This window comes from Ambystoma mexicanum, chromosome 1q (assembly GCF_040938575.1).
Source record: "Ambystoma mexicanum isolate Mex_15411 chromosome 1q, UKY_AmexF1_1, whole genome shotgun sequence".
Lineage (NCBI taxonomy): Eukaryota > Metazoa > Chordata > Amphibia > Caudata > Ambystomatidae > Ambystoma > Ambystoma mexicanum.
Window position 1 is genome coordinate 564,494,128 of NC_090922.1, and position 24,931 is coordinate 564,519,058.

The 24,931-nt window shown below is 44.5% G+C and overlaps 1 protein-coding gene across 2 annotated transcripts in view; it reads left to right on the forward strand.

Annotated features, from left to right (window-relative positions):
• LOC138531972 (von Willebrand factor A domain-containing protein 7-like) overlaps positions 1-24,931 on the forward strand; it is a 174,756-nt gene that overhangs the window by 85,338 nt on the left and 64,487 nt on the right. For both annotated transcript variants that reach the window (XM_069641028.1, XM_069641027.1), the window contains exons 8-13: positions 70-182; positions 944-1,060; positions 15,018-15,569; positions 17,311-17,443; positions 19,965-20,117; positions 23,702-23,794. In XM_069641028.1, the coding sequence (XP_069497129.1) occupies positions 70-182; positions 944-1,060; positions 15,018-15,569; positions 17,311-17,443; positions 19,965-20,117; positions 23,702-23,794 (1,161 nt within the window). The remainder of the gene's footprint in view (positions 1-69; positions 183-943; positions 1,061-15,017; positions 15,570-17,310; positions 17,444-19,964; positions 20,118-23,701; positions 23,795-24,931) is intronic.

The window sequence follows — 24,931 nt, forward strand, 5'->3', positions numbered from 1 at the left end:
GTGTTAGCACACTGTACCTTTCACAGAGGAAAAATACTGTCAATCTTAACACTGAATCTGTGGTTTCAGATTTTGGGCCAGCACTGATAACGGCTGATGCAGAGGAATTCAAGGCTGCCATTCAAAAACTGATGGCTAATGGAGGGGGTGACACACCTGAAATGTGTCTTTCTGGAGTCCAGGTGAGATGGAAATCATAGACTGTGTGCGTCTGTAAAAAACATGGATTTGATAAATTAACAATATGTACACTTGTACCTCCTCTTTAAGGGACCACTTTCCATCATCAATTTTTCAAACTTGTAAAATATGCCATTTCATCTCACTCGCTGATCTCCTGTCTCATAATTGTCTTCACCTGATTGCCCAATCATGTCTACATTGAAATATACTTGACTGGCATTTAGTATCTGATTGTGCTCTTTGTGCTCTTACTCTATGGAAAGCACCCCTCATTTCACCTGTCACTTCCTTTCACTTATGAATCCCCCCATGTGGCCTGTCCAGTATTCCCACATATGAAGCATCTTCAAAAGCTATCCCATTAATTCCTGGATCTATTCTCTGGCTGGCTCTTGCTCCCAGAAATGTATCCTATAGTTGGACTACCTTCTTCCCCTTGATTGGTGCATTACATGAATTAGGAATTCCTCTTGCTTTTAAGTATCCTGCCTTCAAACCTACCTAATCCCCTCAGCCTACCTGATCCTCTGACTTGACCCGCCTGATACCCTCATATTTGAGTTATGTTTTGGTCTAACTCATTCCTTTGTGGTGGATCACATTTTACCTTTGTGACAAACAACAATAGTTGTTCATCTTTCATGGTGAAATATGAAAGGAAATCTGAGAATGAACATCCCGGGCTAAGCTGGGTACTTAGGCTAGTTTTCTATAAAGTCCTGTTACTTGCTCTAAGCATCCTCTCTGTTTTCCTTTTCAGCTTGCTTTGCTCAGCACTCCTCCTGATTCAGAAATCTATGTTTTCACTGATGCAGTTGCCAAGGATTATGAGCTGAAGAGCAGAGTACTGACTCTTTGCCAAGAGACTAAATCAAAGGTATGTCTGATAACACTTGTTTAGAATTAGTTGTAAAATGCACCATGTGTAAATTTAGTAAACAAAGTCAGTCATGTTCAATTTAAATTCACATTGTACAAAATGATAGCGAAAATATAGTTGATTCATTTAAGTGAGCATTCTGTAATGCAGTCTTGTGGTCATTTCAGCAAGCTTGAAGCACTAATAAATAATGATTCAGGTCAGTTGGCCCTTTCAGACCCGTGCCCTGGTATAGCTTCTGGGTCGTCACCCTAAGTTGGTCATGAGTTCAGCAAATGTTGGTATTATTAGGTTCCATTGAGCTTCCTCCAGTCCCTCCCAATATCTGTTACCTTGTTACTGAGATTGGAATATTTATTTAAAAAACATTGACAAAGCAATGGACTCCTTTGTGCAGGAATAGCTCCTCCAGCGAGAAGGCTCTGCCCCTCCCCCTACATGTCCCAAATTCCATACCACAGTCACTTTTCTCTGCTTGACAAGATCTGATACTTCTTGCAGTGACTGGCTTCTCTACTAAGCGCAAGCGACTTGTCACATTTTTAGAGTTCACCACCCTCTATTTCATCCGATCTCTTCCACTTGCAAGTCTTACACCTTAATAGACATATAATAGAAGAGGCACTCTGCACATTTTTGTAACCCCCCTTTCGTGGCTAGTGAATTTTATTATTGGAGAGGCATAACTATTTCACACAAATATGCACCGAGCGACCAAGTGTAGTAAGGGAGCACAAACCAAGGGGAACACTGGGGGCTTCTCCACCTGAGAAAGTTTGGAAAGTTTTGGGGTAACATGGTACATTTTACAGCACTCATTTTGTGAAAATATGGGCACAAAGCCATACAATTTGCAATTTGTTTTGTTGGATAGTACAAGAAAAAAATACAATTGCTGCCAGACACCAACAGTACAGCGGGGCATTTCCCAATGTATCTTCATGAAGCCTTTTACCCAGATATTTTCCAGTGTAAGAAAACATGTTCATGCTGGCTTTGGCCCTTAATGCCAGTAATGACATTATGAGAAATCAGGTCCATGCTGGCTCCACCTACATGTTCCAGCATTGCTCCTCCCTGTCTGCTTCTGCATTACAATCAGTAAGGCCTGTTCCAACCCTCTAACCCCTTTGTATTTACACGCATCTATTCTCACTCGCTCACTGGCGTTCACTGGCTCCCTCTCCTTGCCACAATCAAATTAATTCTCACTCACTCACATTAGCCGACCTCTTCTGCAGGCACATACACACTGTACTTGCATGCATGCACACACATATACATTTGCATGCTCCCACACATGCAAACATATATACATTACATACACACACTTGCATGCTCATAGTTTAAAAAAAAGAATGTTCTCACATCGTCATTGCCGCTGCTCTGCTTCAAACACAGTGCTAGAAGTGTGCCAAAAGAAGTAGTGGAACTGCTACTCTGGCGTGGGATGAGGTAGGCACGAGGCAGCAAGGTGCAACACATACTTCAAGGGGATGTGGACGAGCCTGGTTGACAGGCAAGTGGGTGGAACAGTCAAAAGAAGGGGGCCTTTGTATTGTTTTTCATTCTTTTCTCTCAGTTGGTCAGTGAGTTGGAACATTTGTATATGGCCTTGTTCAATGGAATACTTAAGCTTCAGTGAGGGCAGATGCAACATGGTTTTATAATGAATGCAGACATTTGAAATGGGAAATACATGTTGTCCCCTCTCAGTGTAAATCAACAGCAGATCATCTTTATCAAATGAAGAAACTGTATACGAATTTATTTAAGAGCAAACGCTGATTGTTTATTGAGGCTCAGTGGATCTTTTAGACAAGACTGTGAGAGATAAGCAGCCCAAAATAATTTAGAGTTTAGTAACAAGGGGGTTTGAGGGTACTAAGATGAGAGATGCAAACACTATTGATTTAGAGCGGTGGGTTAGACATTTCAAGGAGATTTTGTGGGACTCAGACAAAGAGGCATGTTCCTCTTCAAATTATTTGGCCGAGAGAGAGTCTGGCAGATTCTGGTTTATACTCGATCTGAAATCGAGGTTCAATTAAAAACTTTAAAAGAAGGGAAAGCTACTCGCCCAGATGGGCTTATAGCAGAAATTTACGGCAGCAGCAGAGCGTGCCCCAGTCTCTTGTGGAGTTACACGAGGATCCTGTGTTTCCCCTACACTCTACAACATCTTTACAAAACCTCTATTTGACCATCTGGATGACTTGGGTGTCACTTACACTAACTTCGCTGACGACACCCAAATCCTCATACCTATCACAGGTTCCTATGACGTTGACTCTAAATAACTAACTGAAATTTAAAAACTATCCAGACCTGAATGGCTATCCACGGTTTATGCCTAAATGATGACAAAACTGAGCTACTCATCATTGGCTCGCAAAACACACTGAACAAACTAGACAACCACTTCAAATCATTCGATATTGAAAGCATCACAATCAAAATATCCAAAGAAGTGAAAACTCTAGGCGTCTATCAACTCTGCCCTCACGCTAACTAGACAAGTCAATGGTACGGCCTCTGCGTCAGACTATACTTCCAAACTCATTAATGCCTGCAAACCCTTCCTTTCATCAGACAGTTGCATTACCCTGGTTAGAGCAATCATCTTATCCAGACTAGACTATTGCAACACCTTGCATGCGGGCACGAACAGTCGCAATTTAATAAAACTCCAGGTGATCCAAAATAATGCCCTAAGAGTGGCCCTTAACATTCCCAGAAAAAATCACATTAGCACTGCAAGACGGAATGCCCACTGGCTGCCAGTGCAGGATTGAAACTCATTCAAAACTCTCTCCTTGATGCACAAGTGCCTCTCCAATTCAGCTCCCAAATATCTGACCAATAAATCAACAAAAACCAAATTAACAGACCAACACGCTCAACCCAGGCACACTTACTAACTATTCCCAGATACAAACGTCAGAAAGCAGGAGGCAGCAGCTTCCCTGTGGTAGCTGCTAAACTTTGGAACACCCTACCACTGTCATTAAGAGCTGGACCTTCCTTCTGGACCTTTAGAAGAAGCCTGAAACAAAGCTCTTTACACATAAGCGATAATCAGCACCTTCTCTCATCCTTAAACATATGGCCTGCCGAAAGCACTTTTTACAACTATACGGGTCTGCAGAACTATCTTAATTCTACAACTGAACTTGTACTCTGTATCTATGATGTAACCACATTTGTCCATGTGGAAACTGTAGGTATCTAATTTGTTGCTGTAACTTCACTGTACTTGTCAAGAATTGCGCCCAGATGCCTCGGGGTTAGGTGCGCTATACAAATGTATAAATAAATAAAATAAGTAAGCGATTGGTGGGCCCCGATTTTGGTTCAGGTTTTTAATTCTATAGTTACACTAAATGCTCTTCCTATTGCCTGGAAGAAATGTTTAATTGTACCTTTATTTAAAAAAGGCGATCTATCAGACCCTCGGTGCTATCGTCCAATTGCACTGATTGATGCAGCCTATGCGATTTATGCTGCTTGTTTGGTGGAGAGACTTAATGCCTGGGTCTGGGCTAGTGAGGATGAAGTGATTTGAGGTATGCAAGCAGGCTTTCGCAAAGGATTTTCACCTATCAATCAGTGCTTTATTTAAAATGCTATAGTTGAGAAATATGTTAAAAGCCTTTCTTGATTTGTCCAAGGCATTCGACTCGACCAGCCGTATATTATTCTGGAAGAAGTTGGAATATATTGGGGTGCCTTTTGGGCAGCTGGAGGCTATAAAAGCTTTGTATATGGTCTCCTGGGTGTCCATAAGGTGTGATGGTCAGTATGGGTACTGAAGGGAGTTTAGCAGCAATAGGGGGGTTAAGCAGGGTTGTCCCCTTGCTCCACTTTTGTTCTCGTTATTTCTCAGTGATGTTAACCCCCTCGCTGCTCAGACAGCCTTAATTCCTCCCTCTTCAAATGGCGTGAAATGGAGTGCACTGATATATGCAGATGACATGGTTCTGCTGGACTTCACACCTTAAGGTTTACAGCTGAGTTTGGAATACGCCAAAATGTATTTTAAAACCAATGGATTGATACTGAATTTGGCAAAATCGAAAATTCGGTTTTTGTTAAAAAAGTTAGAGCAATATTAAGTGGTCCCTTGAAAACCAATCACTTGATGAAGTGAGTGAATATAGATCTCTGGGTTTTCTCTTTGCCAACAAAGGGTCCTGGAAAAGTCATATAAGCACAATAGCTAAGCAGGCGTTGGTGGACTTTGGTGGACTGATGCGTTTTTATCACCAATTTGGTGCCAAACGATTGAATAAATATCTGCAGGTAATGCAGGCTAAGATCAATACGGCAATCCTCTATGCCGCCAAAGTGTGGGGCTTTACCCCTTGCTGATGCCTAGTAAATCTGCAAAACAAGGGTCTGTGTAGGTTAGTGGGCCTGCCTGTAAGCACTCCAGCTGACGCTGTGCGTTACAAATTAGTTAGTTAGTGAATATCTGTTTTCTGGCCAAGCAGCGTTGTTGAGATTTATTTTTCAAGTGTTTATATGCCCCCTTGACAAACCTCAATTTACTGGCGGCCGTAAGAGTTTAGTATACAATCTACTAAAGACAGCGAAAACTGGTTTACTAGTGGGATTAATGTAATGTCCCATTGGGAATGACGTCCAAGGCTGTCCGGGGTCTCCATCTAAAAAACGCACCGAAAATACTTTCTTAACAAAAGGGCAATTGAGCTGGAAGTGGGATCCTTTCGGGAACATGTGACTATGTTATCTTCATTAAAACTTTATGATCCTGCTTTAGTGTACCCGAACCCTCTTCAATAATAGTCAAACTACATGCTTCTGATAGCCTAGGCAGGCGTGCAAGAGTACCATGGCTGAGGTTGGAGACGACTTGCCCTTATGGCTTGAGACGTGAGGGGGATCTTATTTATTTTTTAATGGTTTGCAGGTTTTTAATTCAATCAAGGAAACGTTGGCTTAGACAGCAGTTTAATAGGAATAATATAAGAACATGCATAGGGGCAATGAATTATTTTATGAATAGTTGCAATTAATTCTTTTTATCTGATGTAGCTCATTTCATCAAGAAAGCTTTTAATGTGACTCATGTCTTATGGTGAGATGGAATTAAGTTTATATGATGTTTTTAATACCTAAATTTGAATAAGAATATAGCTGGTCAGATAGCACAGCGAGTTGAGTGCTCGTTCTGACATCTGTGCATAGCCTGCTGATGCAGGTTTGTATCCCGGCAAAGCCAAATCAGCCTTTCATCCTTCCGAGGTCGATAAATTGAGTACCACGCAGTGGGATGATATTAACAACTGTTATTGCAGCGCTCAGATACCTCTGGGTTTGTACCGCTATATAAAAAACGAGTTATTGTTGTGATTCTAACTTTGTTAATGAATGCAATTCCCGAACAAATACAATTTTAAATCTTGCCAAATCTGTCACCTCTACCTGCTGATTTGAACTCTGGCGGGAACACATACTTAACACCTGCAGCTTCTTCAACAGGGGCCCACCACTAGACAAATGTCTGTTGTCATGAATAGAATTTGGTAATTTATCACAAAACCTGGACCCCAATACTGAAAATCGGTTGTCTCCTCTGGTCTGACATAGTCTGATGGATGAATAATCTGTGGCCGTGAAGTATCAGTAGGAATGCATTGCCGAAGTCCAAGTAACTAGTCACTGAGGTTCCTATCATAACTGCATGCTTGGCCAGTGGCATGAAGAGACACATCCCATGTAGCTGCTTATGTTAAAATACAATCCTGTCGAAATGATCCGGTCCATTATCAACTGTAACACCTAAGCATTTAACCTCAGTACAAAATCCAGGGGCGATGGCATATTGAGAGAGATACTTTCTTAGTGTTAGGAGACCCTCCTCCAGTGTCCAATAGTTAGGAGGAAGCCAGATTGAGTTCATCCAGCCTGCAATATCATTAAGGCTTTCTGAATGTACAGTGAAACAGAGTTCAGTTTAGCTATAACTGCTGTAGGGTGGTAAAATCAAGAGGTATATTTGAACTTTAAAACGAACACTTCCAGAATGGTGAAAAGTAGTGGAACTGCTAACATTAAAAAATAAAAGTAGTGGTACTCCGCTCCCAACAACTCCCGCTCACTTCAACCACTGTTCAGACAACCACTAACCTTGCTGCTCCTCTGATTGTTCCGCCTCGCCCACCCTACAGGCAGAAATCAGGAAGCAAGGGGAGGTGTCAATCAAACCCCTCTCACTGAGTCTTGGTTCCTGCCATGCGATGAGAGCGACAGAGACGCAGCATCCCAGGCACTCTGAAACAGTGGGGAGGATGAGTGACCATCTAGGAACTTTTCAGGGTGCAGCACCCCAGCCATCATGGCCAATGGGCCATTCTAGGGGGCAGAAAGAAAATACTCTGGCCTTGTGTGACCCTTTGGGCATGTGAAGCTGGCAAACTCCCTCCAATGCAAAACCTTGTTTTCCAACAACACAGCTAACACTGGAGTGCTTCTTCAGAGGTGCACTGCAACTATGTGAGTGATATGATATGATAGGTTATTTATAACACGCTTAATACCCAGAGGTTTCTAAGCGCGGACCCAGGAATTGAACCTGTGTTGCTCCGTGTCATTTTGCTTCCAAGGCGAGCACGTTGCCCCTCAGCTATCCTCCCGAATGGTCAGGCTTTGGCAGGTCCATAGTGGGTGTCATGTTTGCGTGCTGTCACCTATGGATGTCGAGCCACTACCGGGAGCCTTGTTCTTCACAGTCTATTTAGTCAGTGCCTTGCCCACCTGAAACATTGCACTGGCTGCAACCTTTACACCTCCCTTTCAGTTGAGGCCTTAACAAAGGGCTTACACGCTACAGGGAGGTGTTCAACATCAAAGCTCTTCTACCCTTTAAAGCACTTTCTTACGAGGAAGAAGTAAGTGGATAAACATTTCATGTCTTACCTGAGAGGTCATCGGTTTGTTTCCCACAGGAGTCTCCCAGAGGTGTCAAGCTAGCTTTATTTCATAGAGAATCCTGAGATCCCTACCGTGATTTCTGATACCGCAGCTGGCTCCAAAGCCTATGGGACTTTCTCACAGCTGAAAGCCCCACACCTGTGCCGATATTTCCAGGCCTGGAAGGGTTCAAATTGTATCACTTAATTCAGTGATTCTAGGCAAGCATGTGTGGCATGGAGCCCTTCCACTGTACTGTTCACTCCAAGACCATGCACAGATCCCCTTGCAAACGTTCACCTTCCTCACCTGGCCTGACTGGACAAAGAGCTAAGCGTAACAAACCAGCACAGACATCTTTCCTCAAACCAGAGTAAAATGTTGAGTTTGTTGCAAGCCTCATTAAAAGAAAGCACATTTTCATTGGCTTTTTGGGGATGCCCTCTGCTACATTGATGCAGATTCCAGGAACATGAACCTTTGAGTGAGTATACAGAAAGAACCATGGATTATTTCAACATAACTCCACCTCTCCATCAATGGAAACAGGTTAGGTTGACTAGCTGGACAGTTGTGCACAGCAGCACAAACACGACCATATTGTGACAATGCAGACAGTCAGTATGTCCCTGCAACAGACTATTATCTTTCCCACACAGATATGAAAGATGTCTATTTGCACATTCTGTCATGCTCTCACAGAGTTCCTTCCTAAGGTTCCATGCTGGAAAGTGCCTTTTCTGTACAATATGCTTCTATTTGGGCTATGCACAGTTCCACAGGTCTCTCCCAAGGTGAGGTCATTGGTAGTGGCCTATCCTGACAGGCAGGGGATCCATACCTCCCACCCCCACACACACACAAACACGAGAAGTTGATTCAGAACCCAGGTGGCTGCCTTACTCCAGTGTCTTCCGGATGTCCCCCTCTAGATGAGCCTTTCGGTGAACCCACCAAAGTCTACGTAATCCCTACATAAAGGCTTCACTTCTTTTGCGTGGTGTTGTGCATGATAAGGGCCATAGCCTTCCATCTGGAGGAGTCTCTTCTCCCACTTGGAGTAAAGAGCATTGATCACTACTCTTTAGTTCCAGCAGCTGTTGGGTCACATGTTGGCTTGTATTCATGTGATTCAACACACCCCATTGCATACGAGATGTGTACAGCTTCGATTAACATAAAAATGGGATCAATTAGCCAGTTAAAAGGCCGAGCAGGTTTGTATCACCGGATGGGACGAATCACCTTCTGGGGCTCCAGTGGTCCAGGGATGAATATCGGTTTCTAAACCATCAATCAGCCCCACACCTCTTTTGCACCAGAAGGGATATGATATGATGAGTCATTTATAATGCGCCTGTAAACAAGAGTTTGTAGGCCCGACAAGGCAAGGTAGGGAGACAAATGGTCTTACTTGTCCTTAAGCCATTAAGATCGTGCAAGTGCAGGGGGGAAGAAGAGGAGAAGTGCCAAGAGGAGGGAGAGGGGAAGTGCGGTCAGGGCAGTAAATGCTCTGAGTAAGTGCAGCCAGGGAACTGGCTCTGGGTAGTGCAAGGAGGCAGGGGACTGTAGGGTTACAGATACAGCCCCTAAGTGTGCGGAGGCCCAAAGGCAGTGCAGGTGCTTACAAGTCACTGAGGAGCATGGTGCCCATGGGTTGAGAGGGTAGACAGGCACCCAGTCAACGCAGAAGACTGGAGGGTCAGCAAGAGGGAGGGAGAGAGAGAGAGAGAGAAAGCAGAAGCAAAAACGAAGGTCGTGAGCTGCTTTTGGAACCTGAGGAAGGCTCCTGCAGATGAGAGAGATGTACCTCCCACTCTCTGCCTGGAAAACCGTCTGACCATCAGAGAGTTGAAGGTAGCTGAGAAAAGAGCTGGAGAAGGAAGATGTTTGGGAAGAGAGAGTTGGATGTAGTGAGGACCTCGGCCCCAGAAAGCTTTGTGGACAATGCAGAGGGTCTTGAACTTGATCCTTCCAGGGTTACGTGTGATTTAATTGAAAGAAAAAACAACTAATGACATTTTTACGAATAAAAAAAGCCAATATCAAAATAACTAATTTCTTTTTTGTTGTTTTTCGCGGGGTTCACCCCAGGACCCTCATTTTCCTCCACCCCGAAACCCCCTATTCCCACTCCCAATCCCATTTTTGTTTTTCCCAAAAGGAGTTATTTTGGAATTATTTGTTTTTTTATTGGTTGAAATTTCATTAGTTGTTTTATATTCGATATAATCAATGCTTACCCCTTGCAGCCACCAGGAGCCAGTGGAGAGATTTCAGGGCTGGAGAGATACGATCACTGGGCTTGAGGCCAAGGCCAAGTCTCGCAGCCCTGTTCTGGATTAGTTGCAGAGGGTGGAGAGTTGAAGAAGGAGGGTTGTGAAAGAGGCTGTTGCAGTAGTCCAGCCTAGAGAGAACCAGGGCTGTGGAGACAGTGAGCTTCTGGTGGAAAGTGAGAAAAGGAAGAATGACTCTGAGGAGGTGAAGGTGGCAATGGGACTTCTTAAAGAGATCAGGGATGTGAGGAGAGAAGGAGAGAGTGGAGTTGCAGATTCTTTGCCTCACAGGAAGGCGCAGGGAGAGGGCCCAAGTAGGGCGGCCAGAGTGATAGAGGGAATGCGGGAGCAGGAGTCCCAATGAGGAAGATCTCGGTCTTGCTGGCATTGAGGCAGAAATCATTTAAGGAGCGCAATTCCTGCATCGTGGATAGACAGTCAGCAATGACCGAGAGAAGAGAGGAGGTAATGTGGAGTCTGAAGGAGAGCTAAGTGTCATCTGCATAACACTGAAAGTTAGAGGAGAAGGCAGAGATGAGGTGGGCCAAAGGGGCCATGTAGAGTTTGAAAAGTAAGGGTGAGAAGTCGGAGCCCTGGGAACACCACATGTAGAGAGAAAGGGGGTGGAGAGAAGGGACTCTAGTTGGACCTGAGAGGGGCATTCCAGGATGAAGGTGGTCAACCATGCGAGCACCTGATCGGTGATGCACAGGTTCTCACAGAGACGGTTGAGCAGGATGGCATGAGTGACTGCGTCGAAAGCAGAGGAAAGAACAAGGAGGATGAGGACAGAAGGAAGGCTAGATTTGAGATTAGAGAGCAAGTCTTCACAGGTGTTCAGAAGAGCAGTTTCCGTGACTCAGGCTGCTCTGAAGCCAGACTGATGGCCGTGGATACAACCAACAGATTCAGTGTGGAGGGTAAGCTGGGAGGTGGCCAGCTTTTACAAGAGTTTGCCCAAGAAAGGAGTGATGGAGATCAGGTGGTAGCTTGCCAGACAGGAAGGATAGGATTCTGTTTTTCCCCTGGGAGTCAGTGGATTAATACCAGCATTAGGGAAGGTGATATGAAATGATGCACACCAGGGCACCCCTTTTCATTATGATCCGGGATCCTTTAGAAGGGATCTGAAACCTTTGGCTCTCCAGATGTTTTGAACTATGACTGCCTACAACCCAAACAAGCATAGTCAATGAAGAAGGACTATGCAAACTAGATTCCAAACTATCAGGAGAGCCATAGGTTGCAGACCTGAATTAAGGAGACGCTTGTCAACTTGAGTGCAACATCCATCCCAACTAATCTGCCAGGTATAGTAATGTAATGTCAACATTTCAGTTTAGTGACTTCTCTGGTTCCTAGGACCTATGTCTCCTTTGTAAAATACCATAAGCGACCCAGCTATTTCCTTAAACACCAACAAACACAGATGGCACCTCAGCAGCACCGTGGCACCCTGCCATTCTCCAGACTGATGATGACATCAGCATCCTTACATACGCGCACAGCAATGGAATGCAAAATCCATCCTTCTTTCCAGCCAGACACCATAGTGTTAAGTAAGATGTCATTCATGATAAATCTTTACAACCTGTGTCAACCCTAGAACCTTTTGCTTGGACGTGTTAATGTTTTTCACCTTGTCCCTAGTTGAGAGGGAATCTTTTCCCCCTCTCACCTAGTCATTTACTCTTTTTATGGGTGACTTTCTTTTATGTCTCTCCATAGCGTATGGTTGACTTTATGGTTTCCTACAACTTTTGGGTTTAGGCTAGGTTGCACCTTTGGGCTCCCCTGTTAATTTCTCTTTCATATACTTGGGTGAACTACTGTTCCCAAGTAGCAAAGAGGGATCTTCATCCCTTTTAAATTTAGTAGAAGTGAGCCAACACCCCCCACCATAAGTGGAGTGCTGGGGGGATACAATGTATCCCCTTTCTTACTTACCTGGTAAGATTTTGTTACAATTGCAAGTTTACTTGAATGGCTGGTGGCAGTGTAACTACTTTAATGACATTTATTCACCATTACTTGCAGGATGTTAATTCAGCCTCGGTAACGCACAGAAGGGCCACCATAAAATTGTGGGCTCCTTCTTTTTTCACCATTTATCGTGTGCTTGCTGTTTCTGAGGTCCTCCCCTGCCATTCTAGGTGGGAAAGACCCCAGTTGAATTTTTGGCTTTGGCAGGAATGCTTTGGATTCCCCTGCAAGGCTCCAGAGTGTCCGAGAAGGCAGGAAGCGAGGGAGGAGTCCAAAACTCTGCAGCCCTTTGTCTTTCACCTTGCCTAAAAGGACCAAACTCCCAGTGGGGTCTGACTGTCCTGATTGGACAGCCAGGCTGCCCCTTTCTGTAAAATGAAGGGGGAGACAACAGAAGTCGTGCTGTAGTTTCTGTTATATACTCCAAACCTGGAAGCTGCTGGCAAGTTGACCATTGGACCCAAAACTGAAGAGGAAGATGAGGAAAAGATGTCTGTAGCAATTTCCGGCGACCAGAGAGCCTGCTGTGTAACCAGAGCCTATGGTAACCATTCTTTCCAATGGACATCTGGGTCCCAAACATAATGACTTCTACCCAGAGGCAAATATGATCCACTAGTCTGAGGAAGACCTGCATTTTAAGCCATCCCACAACATGCTGCGATCTTGCTGGGCTGCAATACCCCGGTACCCTGGAACCTCGAGCTATTGTGCAGTGCACAGCCTTCTGAATTCTGAATTTCACTGGACCTTTGACGGCCTCCTTGTGGACCTACAGAGACTTGATATGAATCAATGAGGTCATCTCACCAGAGTGCTCGACCCGATTAGTGACGATAACTTGACCAGCGATATTCAGTCTTCTCCTGGCTCCTGAAAAAGGGCACCAAAACCGCAGAGCCATGACCAGCCTTGAAGAAACTCTTGGCGGAAGTCTTCCCCGTTGATTGCTGCTGCAAATTCCCTTCCATTGTCCTATCTTCAGTCACCACAACAAGGAATTCAAGGACCAAGTTTTGGGCTGCAAATCCTGAAGGCGTCCAGCTGCAAACTCCTCTTCTCTGCTGAGGTACTATGTGGGCTTGGGTTTACTTAGCTTAAGCCTTGTGTGATTCCTGTGAAGCTTTGGGGGTGATCGTGTGATTGGGAATTCCCTCATCCAGTTCCTCCTCTTCTCAAAAGTAATACTGTGGGCTTCACTGGGTTATTCCGTTCAGAGAATAACTGTATATTTTCACCAACTGGGGGTTCCTTCCCCTGACTTGCTTTGTATCCTGTCTACAATAAGTCTGCCTTGGGTTTTACCTGCCCTGAATAGCTGTGTGCCATACTGAATAAGTATACTATGGGTTTTACTGACCTTGGTCTGCTTTGTGCAATCCTAAAATAGTGTAAAGAGTTATTGCTTATCATAACCTGTGTTTAATTGATTGTAAAAAAGCTGCTGTAAAAGTTTATTACAACATTAGTTCTTACTCACCTGGTATAACTGGAGGTTATCCTAAATGTAGTTATAGGTTCATACTGTTCCATGAATTTGTGACCCGCTATTCAGAAAAGTATCCTGGCAACAGGGTTAGTTTATCAAGTGATTTCTCAACTGAGTGTCACTGCATGACTGATAGGGTCTACTACCCTTCGATTACTTTACTTTACTGTATTGCATTTGTACTGCGCAGCAATGAACCCGTGGGCAGGATGGCGCGGACGAGACTAGACAACAAAAAACATATATGCGCAGAAAAAGCTGGGGGAGAGAGCCGAGGATTCAACTGGACTTTATTCAAAGAGCCATGTTTGTAACTTTCTTTTGAAGGCCTCGAGAGTCGGTTCCAATCTAAGGTCCAGGGGAAGGTGATTCCAAGCAATAGGGGCTGCTGTGGCAAATGCACCCCTTTCCACTTTCAGAGATTTGCTTTTAGGAATTAAGAGCATATTAGTATCCTGAGACCTAAGACCGCGAGGTGAACACTTCGGCAGACAAAATATACTGTCTATATTCAAAACTTATACGTAACCTGGTCTTACTTCCCAAGAATAGCGTATTGTATTCCGAATGTGTTACAGGTTTGACTCACCTTGAACTGCGGATAGCTATTGTTAACAAGGTTATACTTGGGGTTGTATCCTTTAAGTACTGAGTTGGTTTTTATAATTGTGTTTATATATAATTTAATAGTACTTATTTACCCAAGATTCATCTTGGCCTATTTCAGTGTTTCTTTCGACCATATGTATGCTACAATTACTTTGTACCAAGCTGCAGCCCTTTCTAACTCTTAAAATAATCCTGGCTGCTCTGTCCATGCTACCTCTCAGGCGGTACAGCCTTATACTGAGAGTGGAGCTTATGTACTGCCTTAGATGTATGGTTTTATGAAGTCTTGGTAGGACTTTAGAAAAACTGTCCTAACACATAGCTGTCAGTAAAATGGATTACTCTAACCAAAGTGTTGCATTCCATCTCACACCACATATCGAAAAAGAGCACCTCTTACGCTATGCTTGTGCCCGTCATATGCCGAGGCTCACTTGCCACCTCCCATGCTCATTAAAAAAATATCAAACATTACACTAATTCATACACAAGGGTTGTGTCAGACATGGACCACAAAGAATCGCACACAAAGCCACATGCCACATATGGCAAAAAGGTTATTCGGAGCATGTTTTTTTGACAAACAATACGTTTGTGCTGTTTCATTGTCCACACATTGGACGCGGTTATTGATTTGGTTTGTTTCTTTTTATATTTTTAGGTGACCTTTCTATTAACTGATGCCTTCAGTAGAAGACGTCGGAGCGCTGACATCAGGCAGCTACAGAGCTCCCGATCAGATTCAGGAACGAGATCCAGGGGCTGCGGAACACACACCGGATCAAGGGGCTGTGAGCAGCGCTCGAGCTCTGGTGCAAGAAGGGGATCGGATCCAAGGCGCAGGATCCGTCGGCGGATCTCAGAAACAGAGGTAGGGCGCAGGCGAACGGCCCATCTGCACAGCGGATACCTCAGTGCGGAACGCAGGCATGTGGGCCGTGTGTACAGATTGCATTCTGGTACAAGCGACAGGCATCGGGCCGAGTCACATGGATCATTGCCTGGTCCAGGACACAAAAGTGGGTCAGCCTCTCACCAAAGCTTACCGAGTGGCACGGGACATGGGCGCAGAACCCGCCGACAGAGCCCACAGCCTGGATTGTCTCTCTATCAGGACATCGCTCTAGCTTCCGGTGGTCAAGTTATTTCAAGCACCAAAAGTGAGCTCACCAGCGTCACCAAGATCATCGAGGACTCAGTATCCTTTTCAACGGTGAGAATCTGCAATGATGAGTATGCCCGTATCGTGTAAATTTACAAGCCGATTGGTTGATTTAAAAAATCGCACCGGAATTGATATTTGGTAGACCTCATACTGCACCGGGCGATATCTGTGTAGTGTTAGTCTGGGCTCCCAGAGGTCCTTTCTCTATCATGCAGCCAAGCCTTTGACTGGAATACATATTATTTCCATAATATCCTGGTGATTAGTCTTATGTAAACACTGATAATACTGTCGGTTCTGTGATTATATCCATCACACATTTGCCAATTGACCTCCACCTGTAATTGTGTGTTCCTGGTTGGCTTTGGCACTTGAATTGCTGAATTTTGATAATCAACATTAAGCAATATCTGACATCGAATATGATCACCATCCCCAGATTCTGCTGTATGTGTTGTTGCCATTTCACCCCAAGAGACAGGAGTGCAATACTTGGCTGAAACTGTCTGATTCTGGGCAATCCCCTTTCTATCACTGTCAGAGCTTTCAGGTTTTCCCTTGCCATTTGAAATTTCTGAAAACTACAAGTCCAAGAAAAAACAGGACTTGCTAGCCTTCGCATGTGTGGCAAGGGGAAACTTAAGAGCTGTGCACCAGATCTGTTCTCTGTCAAAAGTGGGAACGCGTAGAAAGCGGTTGCGCACCATTCCTAAGCACTATGGCGTGAGAAACTCTTCATCATGAAATCACCAAGATGTGATTCTTTTCATAGTGGTGCACGATAGGTTCTCCTAACTCATGCACCTTTAACGATTTGCTATTATTAAGAGCATGGATGGGTAACAGTGACGCATTCCTATGGGCCTTCACAGTTCATGCGAGTGGCCAAATCCCCATATTTCTATGTCAATGGATTGCTGCCATTGTTGCCTGCGCGTGTGTGACATTGTCTCTATAACATGTCAGCTGCTTGAGAAAGCTCCTCATGCAGCACAGCCAGACCACCACATATTGCACAAAAGGTTGCCACTTAGCGATCTCAGCGTGTGATATATCCATATGCTTTTGCTTATCTCCACTCTCTCCCATACCCACCATGGTTCCATGTCTTCACACATGTACATTTGATGCATTTGCATCTGTGCACTTGCATTGGTATTTTGTTTAAGAACAAAACTGGGAGCAAGCCCTCCGCGCCCATCTCTCTTTTTATTTCTGTACCCCTTACACTTTTTCTACAGTTGTTGTGCTTGTTCCCTGAAAAACGAGCCAAACTAATGTTAATACAGTGATGCCAATGCATAAAGGTGCAAATGCCCAGGTGTAAAGGCATGGCGCCCCACCAAGGCGTGCCTTCTGTTAATTCCTGTCATTATGTCGCCACCGCTTCACGCAGAAGGTAAACTACTTGCACCTCGTCAAACCTTCAGCCTTCTCAGTGGCGTCGCTAGGGGGCCTGGGGGGCCAGGTCCCACCCCCCTGTGAAACCCTGTGCCCCCCATGAGTCCCTACCTAAAACGAGCAGTGACCATGTTCTCCCCTTCCTTTTGTCTGTGCCCCCCTACTTTTGTCTTTGGCCCCCTCTGTGCGCCTCCTAAATTTGATTCCTGGCGACGCCACTGTTCACAGAAGATACATTGCTTCTATGAACTGCATGAGCAAAGTAAGAATGACCAACAATCTACTAAATGGGGGCAGACGTTGAAGAATAACACTCTACGTGACAAGTAAGTATTAATTGTTCAGCCAATGAAGTGGCCTGATTTGAATCCTTTTTACTATTTTCTAGGTCACATTACTTCAAGTGAGAAAGACACCCCCAACCTCGGAACAGGCTTTCACCTTCCTCATCGACACTGCGGTCAGTAACGTGTCGGTGTACGTCACCGGGAAGCCACAATTCAAACTGACTAACCCAGACGGTATGTTGGTGCCCAGAGGTCTTCTGTGAAACCTACAGAACCTGGAGAATGTCTGTGGGTAACTCTGGGGAAAGCAAGATGGTGGCGCGAGTGAGGGAAAAGGGGAGGGAAGGCGAGGAGGCAAGAAAGAGAACTGAGGCGGGAAGCGGGATAGTGCTGAAGGGGTACACGGCGAAAAATGCAGGCGAAGTAGAGATAGAGAAAGGGCAAATCCTAGATATTGAGGCATTCATTTGAAGACTGCAGTTCAGAGAAGGAATAGCAAGAACATATAGTTATTCCGGAATTATGAATGTGTTATTTAATTACACTTCTGGTGAAATTGCAGGGAAAAAATACTTTTGTTCGCTAAAGAAATTAAGTTGCACAAATGTGTAGATGGTAACAACTGTAAATCCTGTTTATGTGCATTTTCCTCCCTACAAAATGGCAGATTCATTTCATTTTATTTCAGAAAATTGAGGAAGGGGCCAGTGTTTCTTTTGTATAAAAGCAGGGGCGAGGGGAAGGGGAAATGCGAGGCAAGCAGGAGAAATGGGGAGGTGTACATTAAAAGCAAGGTAACTTCATAGCTATAGGGAGTCTTGCAGAAGGAGGGGCACATGACAATGAAGAGACTTACAGCAGCGAAACATGTCTGGGAAGAAGATGCGAATGGAGTGGCACACTTTATTGATTAGACTCATCAATTTGGGAACCAATCAGTGACCTGGAGTAAAGGATTATGGTTAGGGTTGTTATAAGCAGATGTGTCCTAGAGAAAGTAACATAGATGCAAGGTTAGGGTTATGAGTAGAGTCAGGGCTGTGATTGGACCAGAATTAGTGCAGCGGTTATCGCGATGCCTAGTTTCTACTGCTGAGACATGGCTGAGGCTAGCTCCAGATTGTGTGTTAGTGTCATGTGTAGAATTAGGGGTACCACTAGGAGTCCGATTGACATCAAACCTGACCTTTGGGGCAGTTATTCGTGAGGGCACCCACTTAATCATGGCACGCATACAAGAGCTCTGCATGGGAGCAGCTTCGTCATTGCTTCATTATGATTGGCATATGCAGTGATGGAAATTGAACAACATTGGTGGGGGATCCCACAAGGGGCGGGGTGGGGTGGAGTTTGGGGGGGTCGGTGCCCGAGGAGGCGGGGTTTAGGGGGACAGAGCTGGCAGCTGTCCGAAATAATAGTTTAAAACGGCGCTATTTCTTTCATGATGCTTCTTTTCCAAACTAAATATCAATTCCACTTTAAACCCCTTCCATGGCACTGGCAATGAATTACTTCACTATGCGGATAATAGTTTTGACCAGTGTTGCTGAGTAAATATTCTTTAAAATGCATCATTTGCATCCCATTTTATAATTAAAAAAACTCCCCTTTGGTACTATTCAAACAGGGTGATTTCTGTTTGCCATAAGCAACGTTTTCTTTTACTGGAAGCACACCCGGCACAGCGCCTGCAGTTCCCCTCTGAAAGCAGTTGGGTGACTGCATTGTGTGGGATGGTTTCAATCTTAATAGGGGTATTTATTTATTCATGCAATGTTTGTCGGATACCTGTATATTTATTTATTTATGCAATGTTTGTCGGATGCAGGTATCCGACAAACATTGCATAAATAAATAAATAATCGAGCTCCATGTATCCGACAAACATTCCATAAATAAATAAATAAACCAGGTCGTGGCTGGGGACTGTAATTTCCTCTTGTGACCCCTTGTACATGGGTCACCAGAAGAAGTTAGTTTGCTCGTGGGCGCTTTCTTTTTGTTTTTTTCTCCCCCAGGGCTGACTCTGGCCAAATCCCAAGATCTGGCTACACATCTGGTGCCGGATCTCAGATACGGAGAGAGCCGGCCCAATCGCCAGCGCTAGGCATATGTTTCAATGTAGTTGGTAATGAGATAGTGACTACCTGAGTCACCATGACATGTAGCCCTATTTTTTATGCCATTAAATTAATTCATTTCTCCACCCACACCAACGCAAAAACAGTCTGACAAACAGTTTCTGTTGTGAGAAGTAATCTCTTTTTCTTGTATTCTTTGTCGCCCATGATCTTGTGAAATAAAATAACTAATCAGGAAATGTTTCTCATGCAAACGCTTCTTCAGGGCATCATTTTTTTGTTTTTGTTTTGATGTTTTAGTTTGGTTTCAAACTTTTCCATCATTGTGCATTGTGTTCTTTGTGATCGAAAGGTGGAAGGAAAACAAAAACAAAAAGAAAGTCAAATAGTCTTTGAACGTGGTTCAGGCATTTCTTCCGCTGAGTTCAAGAATGGGCATAATATACTGATGAAATTTGCAATTTTTCCAGATGGTTTTCTTAATGCTGCATGAAATAATGGAAGTGTTAGAATGTCACCCTTTGATGTCGAGGGGACCCATGTGTCTCCCTAAAACCACAATAGTGTAGTTTATGCCATGTATAGGAAGCTATTGTGAAGTTAGTTATACATTAGGTTTAGAAAGAGATGCTAACAATAAACTTTATGGGGTAATACTATTTTCTACTTTGCAGGGGTGTCATACACCGGTTTTGCCAGTCCATCCCCGATTGCATCTTCCCAAGTTGCAGGCAACTTGGAAAGGATCAGCCTAACTTCACCCATTAAGATGGGGGCGTGGACGCTGGTGGTGACGTCCACATTGGAATTTAGTCTCCGAGTTACAGGTCAGTAGAATATGGTAGCAGTCTGAAATGACGCAGTAAATTGCAGCCCGTGGCATAAGGTAGCGATAAATACGGGTCAGAGGCACCACTGATTGGACTGCTGAAGATTCATTTGTTGTTCACCTGTTTTCCATGTGTGCTGATCATTTGGAAATTAAGTGGAATGTCCACCCAACTAATGTTCAAGACATGTCTGTGTTGCTTGCACACTTCACACATATGCGGCTGGGCTTCCTCCATTTTAAATATCAACACAATATTGAGTTAAATGCAGTGGTCGAAGTGGGCGGGTGCGGTTGGGAGTGGTGCTCCTCCACTTTTTTAAAAATAAGTTTTACTGTTCCTACACTTTCAGTTAAAAAATGAACTGTTCCGAAATGGGTTTGTTTTAAAATAAAAGTTTAGGAAGAAGTTGAAACTTGCCCTTTCAGTGCACTGCACTGAACGTTCTCTTAAGCAGCAGGCACATGTGTTCTGGGGTTTGCATTATGCGTGGGAGGGGGCATGTTTATGGGGTTTGTGGGGACAGGCCAGTAGGGAACATAGTTCTATTACTTATTTTCATTCGCTTCGACCACTGGTTAAATGGCAGCTAGGGATTTTTGGGGCCTGTCTAATCGAGCTATTTCACTGGTTATTGCAAAAGCAGACACGCTGCATGGCTCCAAGCTCTGCATGTGGGTCACATCAGCATGCCTCAACAGCAAGCAAGTACATGGGAAGCCCTTATTCTCAAATACTAATGTGTTAACCCATTCCTCCTCCTCTGTTTGTGAAGTCATACAGCTATTTTGACATTTGGGCCAATATCGGACACTTCATCACTCGCATGACAAACGGTGGGCAGTGTCTGCTCTGTCGCCTGCGTCTGTGACGTCACTCTTTTTGGTGCTAGAACAAACCATTTCAGCTAAAAAGCTGCACATGTACAGTTTCGCCCAGTAGCCTTCAACGGATGTGCACCACCAGATCACAGCCAAACAGCAATGCACTATGGGTATGCAAATTACCCAAAGACTGCTTTTTTGATCCATATGAAGACATTAGATTAATGTGTCAAACTAAGGTAACTCTGTGCTGAAATGAATGGCCCAGAAGAGGCACATTCAGCAGGCAGGCTGAGTCCTTTCCTCTCACTGCGTGATTGACGTGTAGGCCTTTTGTTTTTGCTTTTGTTGTGTGACTATGGAAAGTAAATGTTTTCCTTAGCAAGGGAACAATCCATATTAGCATACATGTATCAAGTAATTGTGTTATCCTGCTTCATTATTGTCATTAACATTCAATACTTACTAGGCATGTTACACTGTTAGCGTGCATGGGAGCATTTTGTGGTGTTAGGTCCATATGAAGAGATGGTCATTGCCTTACAAGGCAGTGCTGTTTTAAACATGGCTTTATCAGCTGAGGACTGGCAATTCTCACAGGTGCAGCAGCCACCCACAGCAGCATTGCATCCTCACTTGGGATCGCCATGCATTGTAGGTTGACCACCATTAGGGCATGTTCACCATTCAACATCAATATTATGCTAGGTTAAAAAAACAAAGGTACCTGCAATATGATGTGCCATATGCTCATATCACAATGGATCTATTTCTCGCTTTTTACAAACTCACCATAATATTGATGGTGGATGCTCCATTTGATGTAAAAGCCCTATGGATGCTGGACAATATTTCACTTGGCTCCTGCGCCTGAACCTTTTGTCTATTGCATGTCAGATCCTGACAGATGTTGGACCTGACTCCTGCGCCTGAACCTTTTGTCTTTTTCATGTCAGATCCTGGACAATATTTCTTGACCTGACTCCTGCGCCTGAACCTTTTGTCTTTTGCATGTCAGACCCTGACCGATGTTGGACTTTATTTCTTGACTTGGCTCCTGTGCCTGAACCTTTTGTCTATTGCATGTCAGACCCTGACAGATGCTGGACAATATTTCTTGACCTGACTCCTGCGCCTGAACCTTTTGTCTTTTGCATGTCAGACCCTGACAGATGCTGGACAATATTTCTTGACTTGGCTCCTGCGCCTGAACCTTTTGTCTTTTGCATGTCAGACCCTGACAGATGTTGGACTTTATTTCTTGACTTGGCTCCTGTGCCTGAACCTTTTGTCTTTTGCATGTCAGACCCTGACAGATGCCGGACAATATTTCTTGACCTGACTCCTGCGCCTGAACCTTTTGTCTTTTGCATGTCAGATCCTGACAGATGTTGGACAATATTTCTTGACCTGGCTCCTGCGCCTGAACCTTTTGTCTTTTTCATGTCAGATCCTGACAGATGCTGGACAATATTTCTTGACCTGGCTCCTGCGCCTGAACCTTTTGTCTTTTGCATGTCAGACCCTGACAGATGTTGGACTTTATTTCTTGACTTGGCTCCTGCGCCTGAACCTTTTGTCAATTGCATTTCAGACCCTGACATATGCTGGACAATATTTCTTGACCTGACTCCTGCGCCTGAACCTTTTGTCTTTTGCATGTCAGACCCTGACAGATGCTGGACAATATTTCTTGACCTGACTCCTGCGCCTGAACCTTTTGTCTTTTGCATGTCAGACCCTGACAGATGCTGGACAATATTTCTTGACCTGACTCCTGCGCCTGAACCTTTTGTCTATTGCATGTCAGACCCTGACAGATGCTGGACAATATTTCTTGACCTGACTCCTGCGCCTGAACCTTTTGTCTTTTGCATGTCAGACCCTGACAGATGCTGGACAATATTTCTTGACCTGACTCCTGCGCCTGAACCTTTTGTCTATTGCATGTCAGACCCTGACAGATGCTGGACAATATTTCTTGACCTGACTCCTGCGCCTGAACCTTTTGTCTTTTGCATGTCAGATCCTGACAGATGTTGGACAATATTTCTTGACCTGACTCCTGCGCCTGAACCTTTTGTCTTTTGAATGTCAGACCCTGACAGATGCTGGACAATATTTCTTGACTTGGCTCCTGCGCCTGAACCTTTTGTCTTTTGCATGTCAGACCCTGACAGATGTTGGACTTTGTTTCTTGACTTGGCTCCTGCGACTGAACCTTTTGTCTTTTGCATGTCAGACCCTGACAGATGCTGGACAATATTTCTTGACCTGACTCCTGCGCCTGAACCTTTTGTCTTTTGCATGTCAGATCCTGACAGATGTTGAACAATATTTCTTGACCTGATTCCTGCGCCTGAACCTTTTGTCTTTTTCATGTCAGACCCTGACAGATGCTCGACAATGTTTCACCTGCATCTTGTGTCTGTAACATCTCCTTATTGCAGTTGAAAGCCACGCCGATGTTAGGCAATTGTTCCCCTGTTTTAGAAGTATGACATGTCTGCACCTGTCTCGTAAGTGCCTGAGAGATGTCGTGCAATGCTCCCTCTGTGTCCTGTGTCTGTATTATCAGTTTATTGGTCGTGAAAGCCCTGCAGACATTGAACAATCTGGTGCTTGCCACTTGCGGCTAGTGTGTCTCCTTACCTCATGAGAAAGTCCTCCATACTTTAAGAGATGATGTGCCGTGAAATGCTTGACAGATGCCACACTTACCCATGCTCCATATCTCTGCACATCTCTATATTTTAGGGGACAGCCTGGTGGATCTGGCATATGACTTTGTGGAGGAGGTCGGCGGCCGACATCCTGGGATCATGAAGATCTCTGGCCGCCCTCGGGCAGGTATGTTATGTTACGTTGAAAGGCCTTTATACTGTGCCAAAACACCACTGTATTAGTTTCGGAGCACCTCATGAAAAGGAATGTACAACAGTTGTCAGCAGAAACCTTCTGTGACGATGGATACACAGGAGCATGTCCACACGTCGATGACTGCTGCCCAGTACATGTGGCAGAAAGACAACCTCCACTCAAACGACATCTGCCTTAAGCACACTAGCGAGGGGAGATGCAAAGATAATGCTCTCACCAGTGATCCGGGAAATGATCCTTCTGTGCATTGCATATTATCCTGGGTGATTTGGGCCCTATAGGCCGGTAAGAGGCATTTCTGAGAATTCAGACCTCATAGCAACTCATGGGAGAAATGTGTAACAGTATCGAGAAAGAACATAAGGTCTCCTGCAGAAGGCACCCACTAAACATTAAGGGACTGATTCATGGAATTATGTCCGGCGAAAAACGGGCTTTTTGCGCCATTCTGCCCGCAAATCCCTGTTTCACAAATGGGGATTTGCGAGCAGAATGGCGCACAAAGCCCGTTTTCGGCGCACATAATTCCATGAATCAGCCCCTAAAGGTCACAGAAACAGACGTAGACAATTTGCAGATTAGGCAGTTCATATTTTTAATTTCTTTTAACAAGTGGCCTATATTTTTTATGATATCTCTGTTGTGTTTTCTAGCCTGCTTGGTATTGTGCTGTTGCCTTGAAGCTCTCAGTCTTGTTCAGAGAACATCAAAGATATTTGTATTGTATTGTATTGTATTGTAGTCATTTATATAACGCCATTCTCCCATCTGTATGGCCTCAATGCGCTTTGTGGTTGGAACGCCCTCGAGGACCGGAGTCCAGGTGTGGGAAAGTTCTAAGAGGAGGCTTAAGATGCTTGGGTGCATTTGGCCAAGATTAGGATTGAGGAGAGCTGACTAGGCTCAAAGAGCAAGCCAAGAGGTCAGGCACATGAGCGGGTGCTGCGGGATGTCACAACAGAGCACTAGTGCAGGAGAATCGATGTGTATCCAACTAGACTACATTTTTGTCGTAGGTTGTTGCTGTGTTCTAATGGCAGCGGTGTTGAGGCAAATCAGCTGTTTCAGTGTGAAACCGTTATGTGAACAGATGAACGAATTTGACAT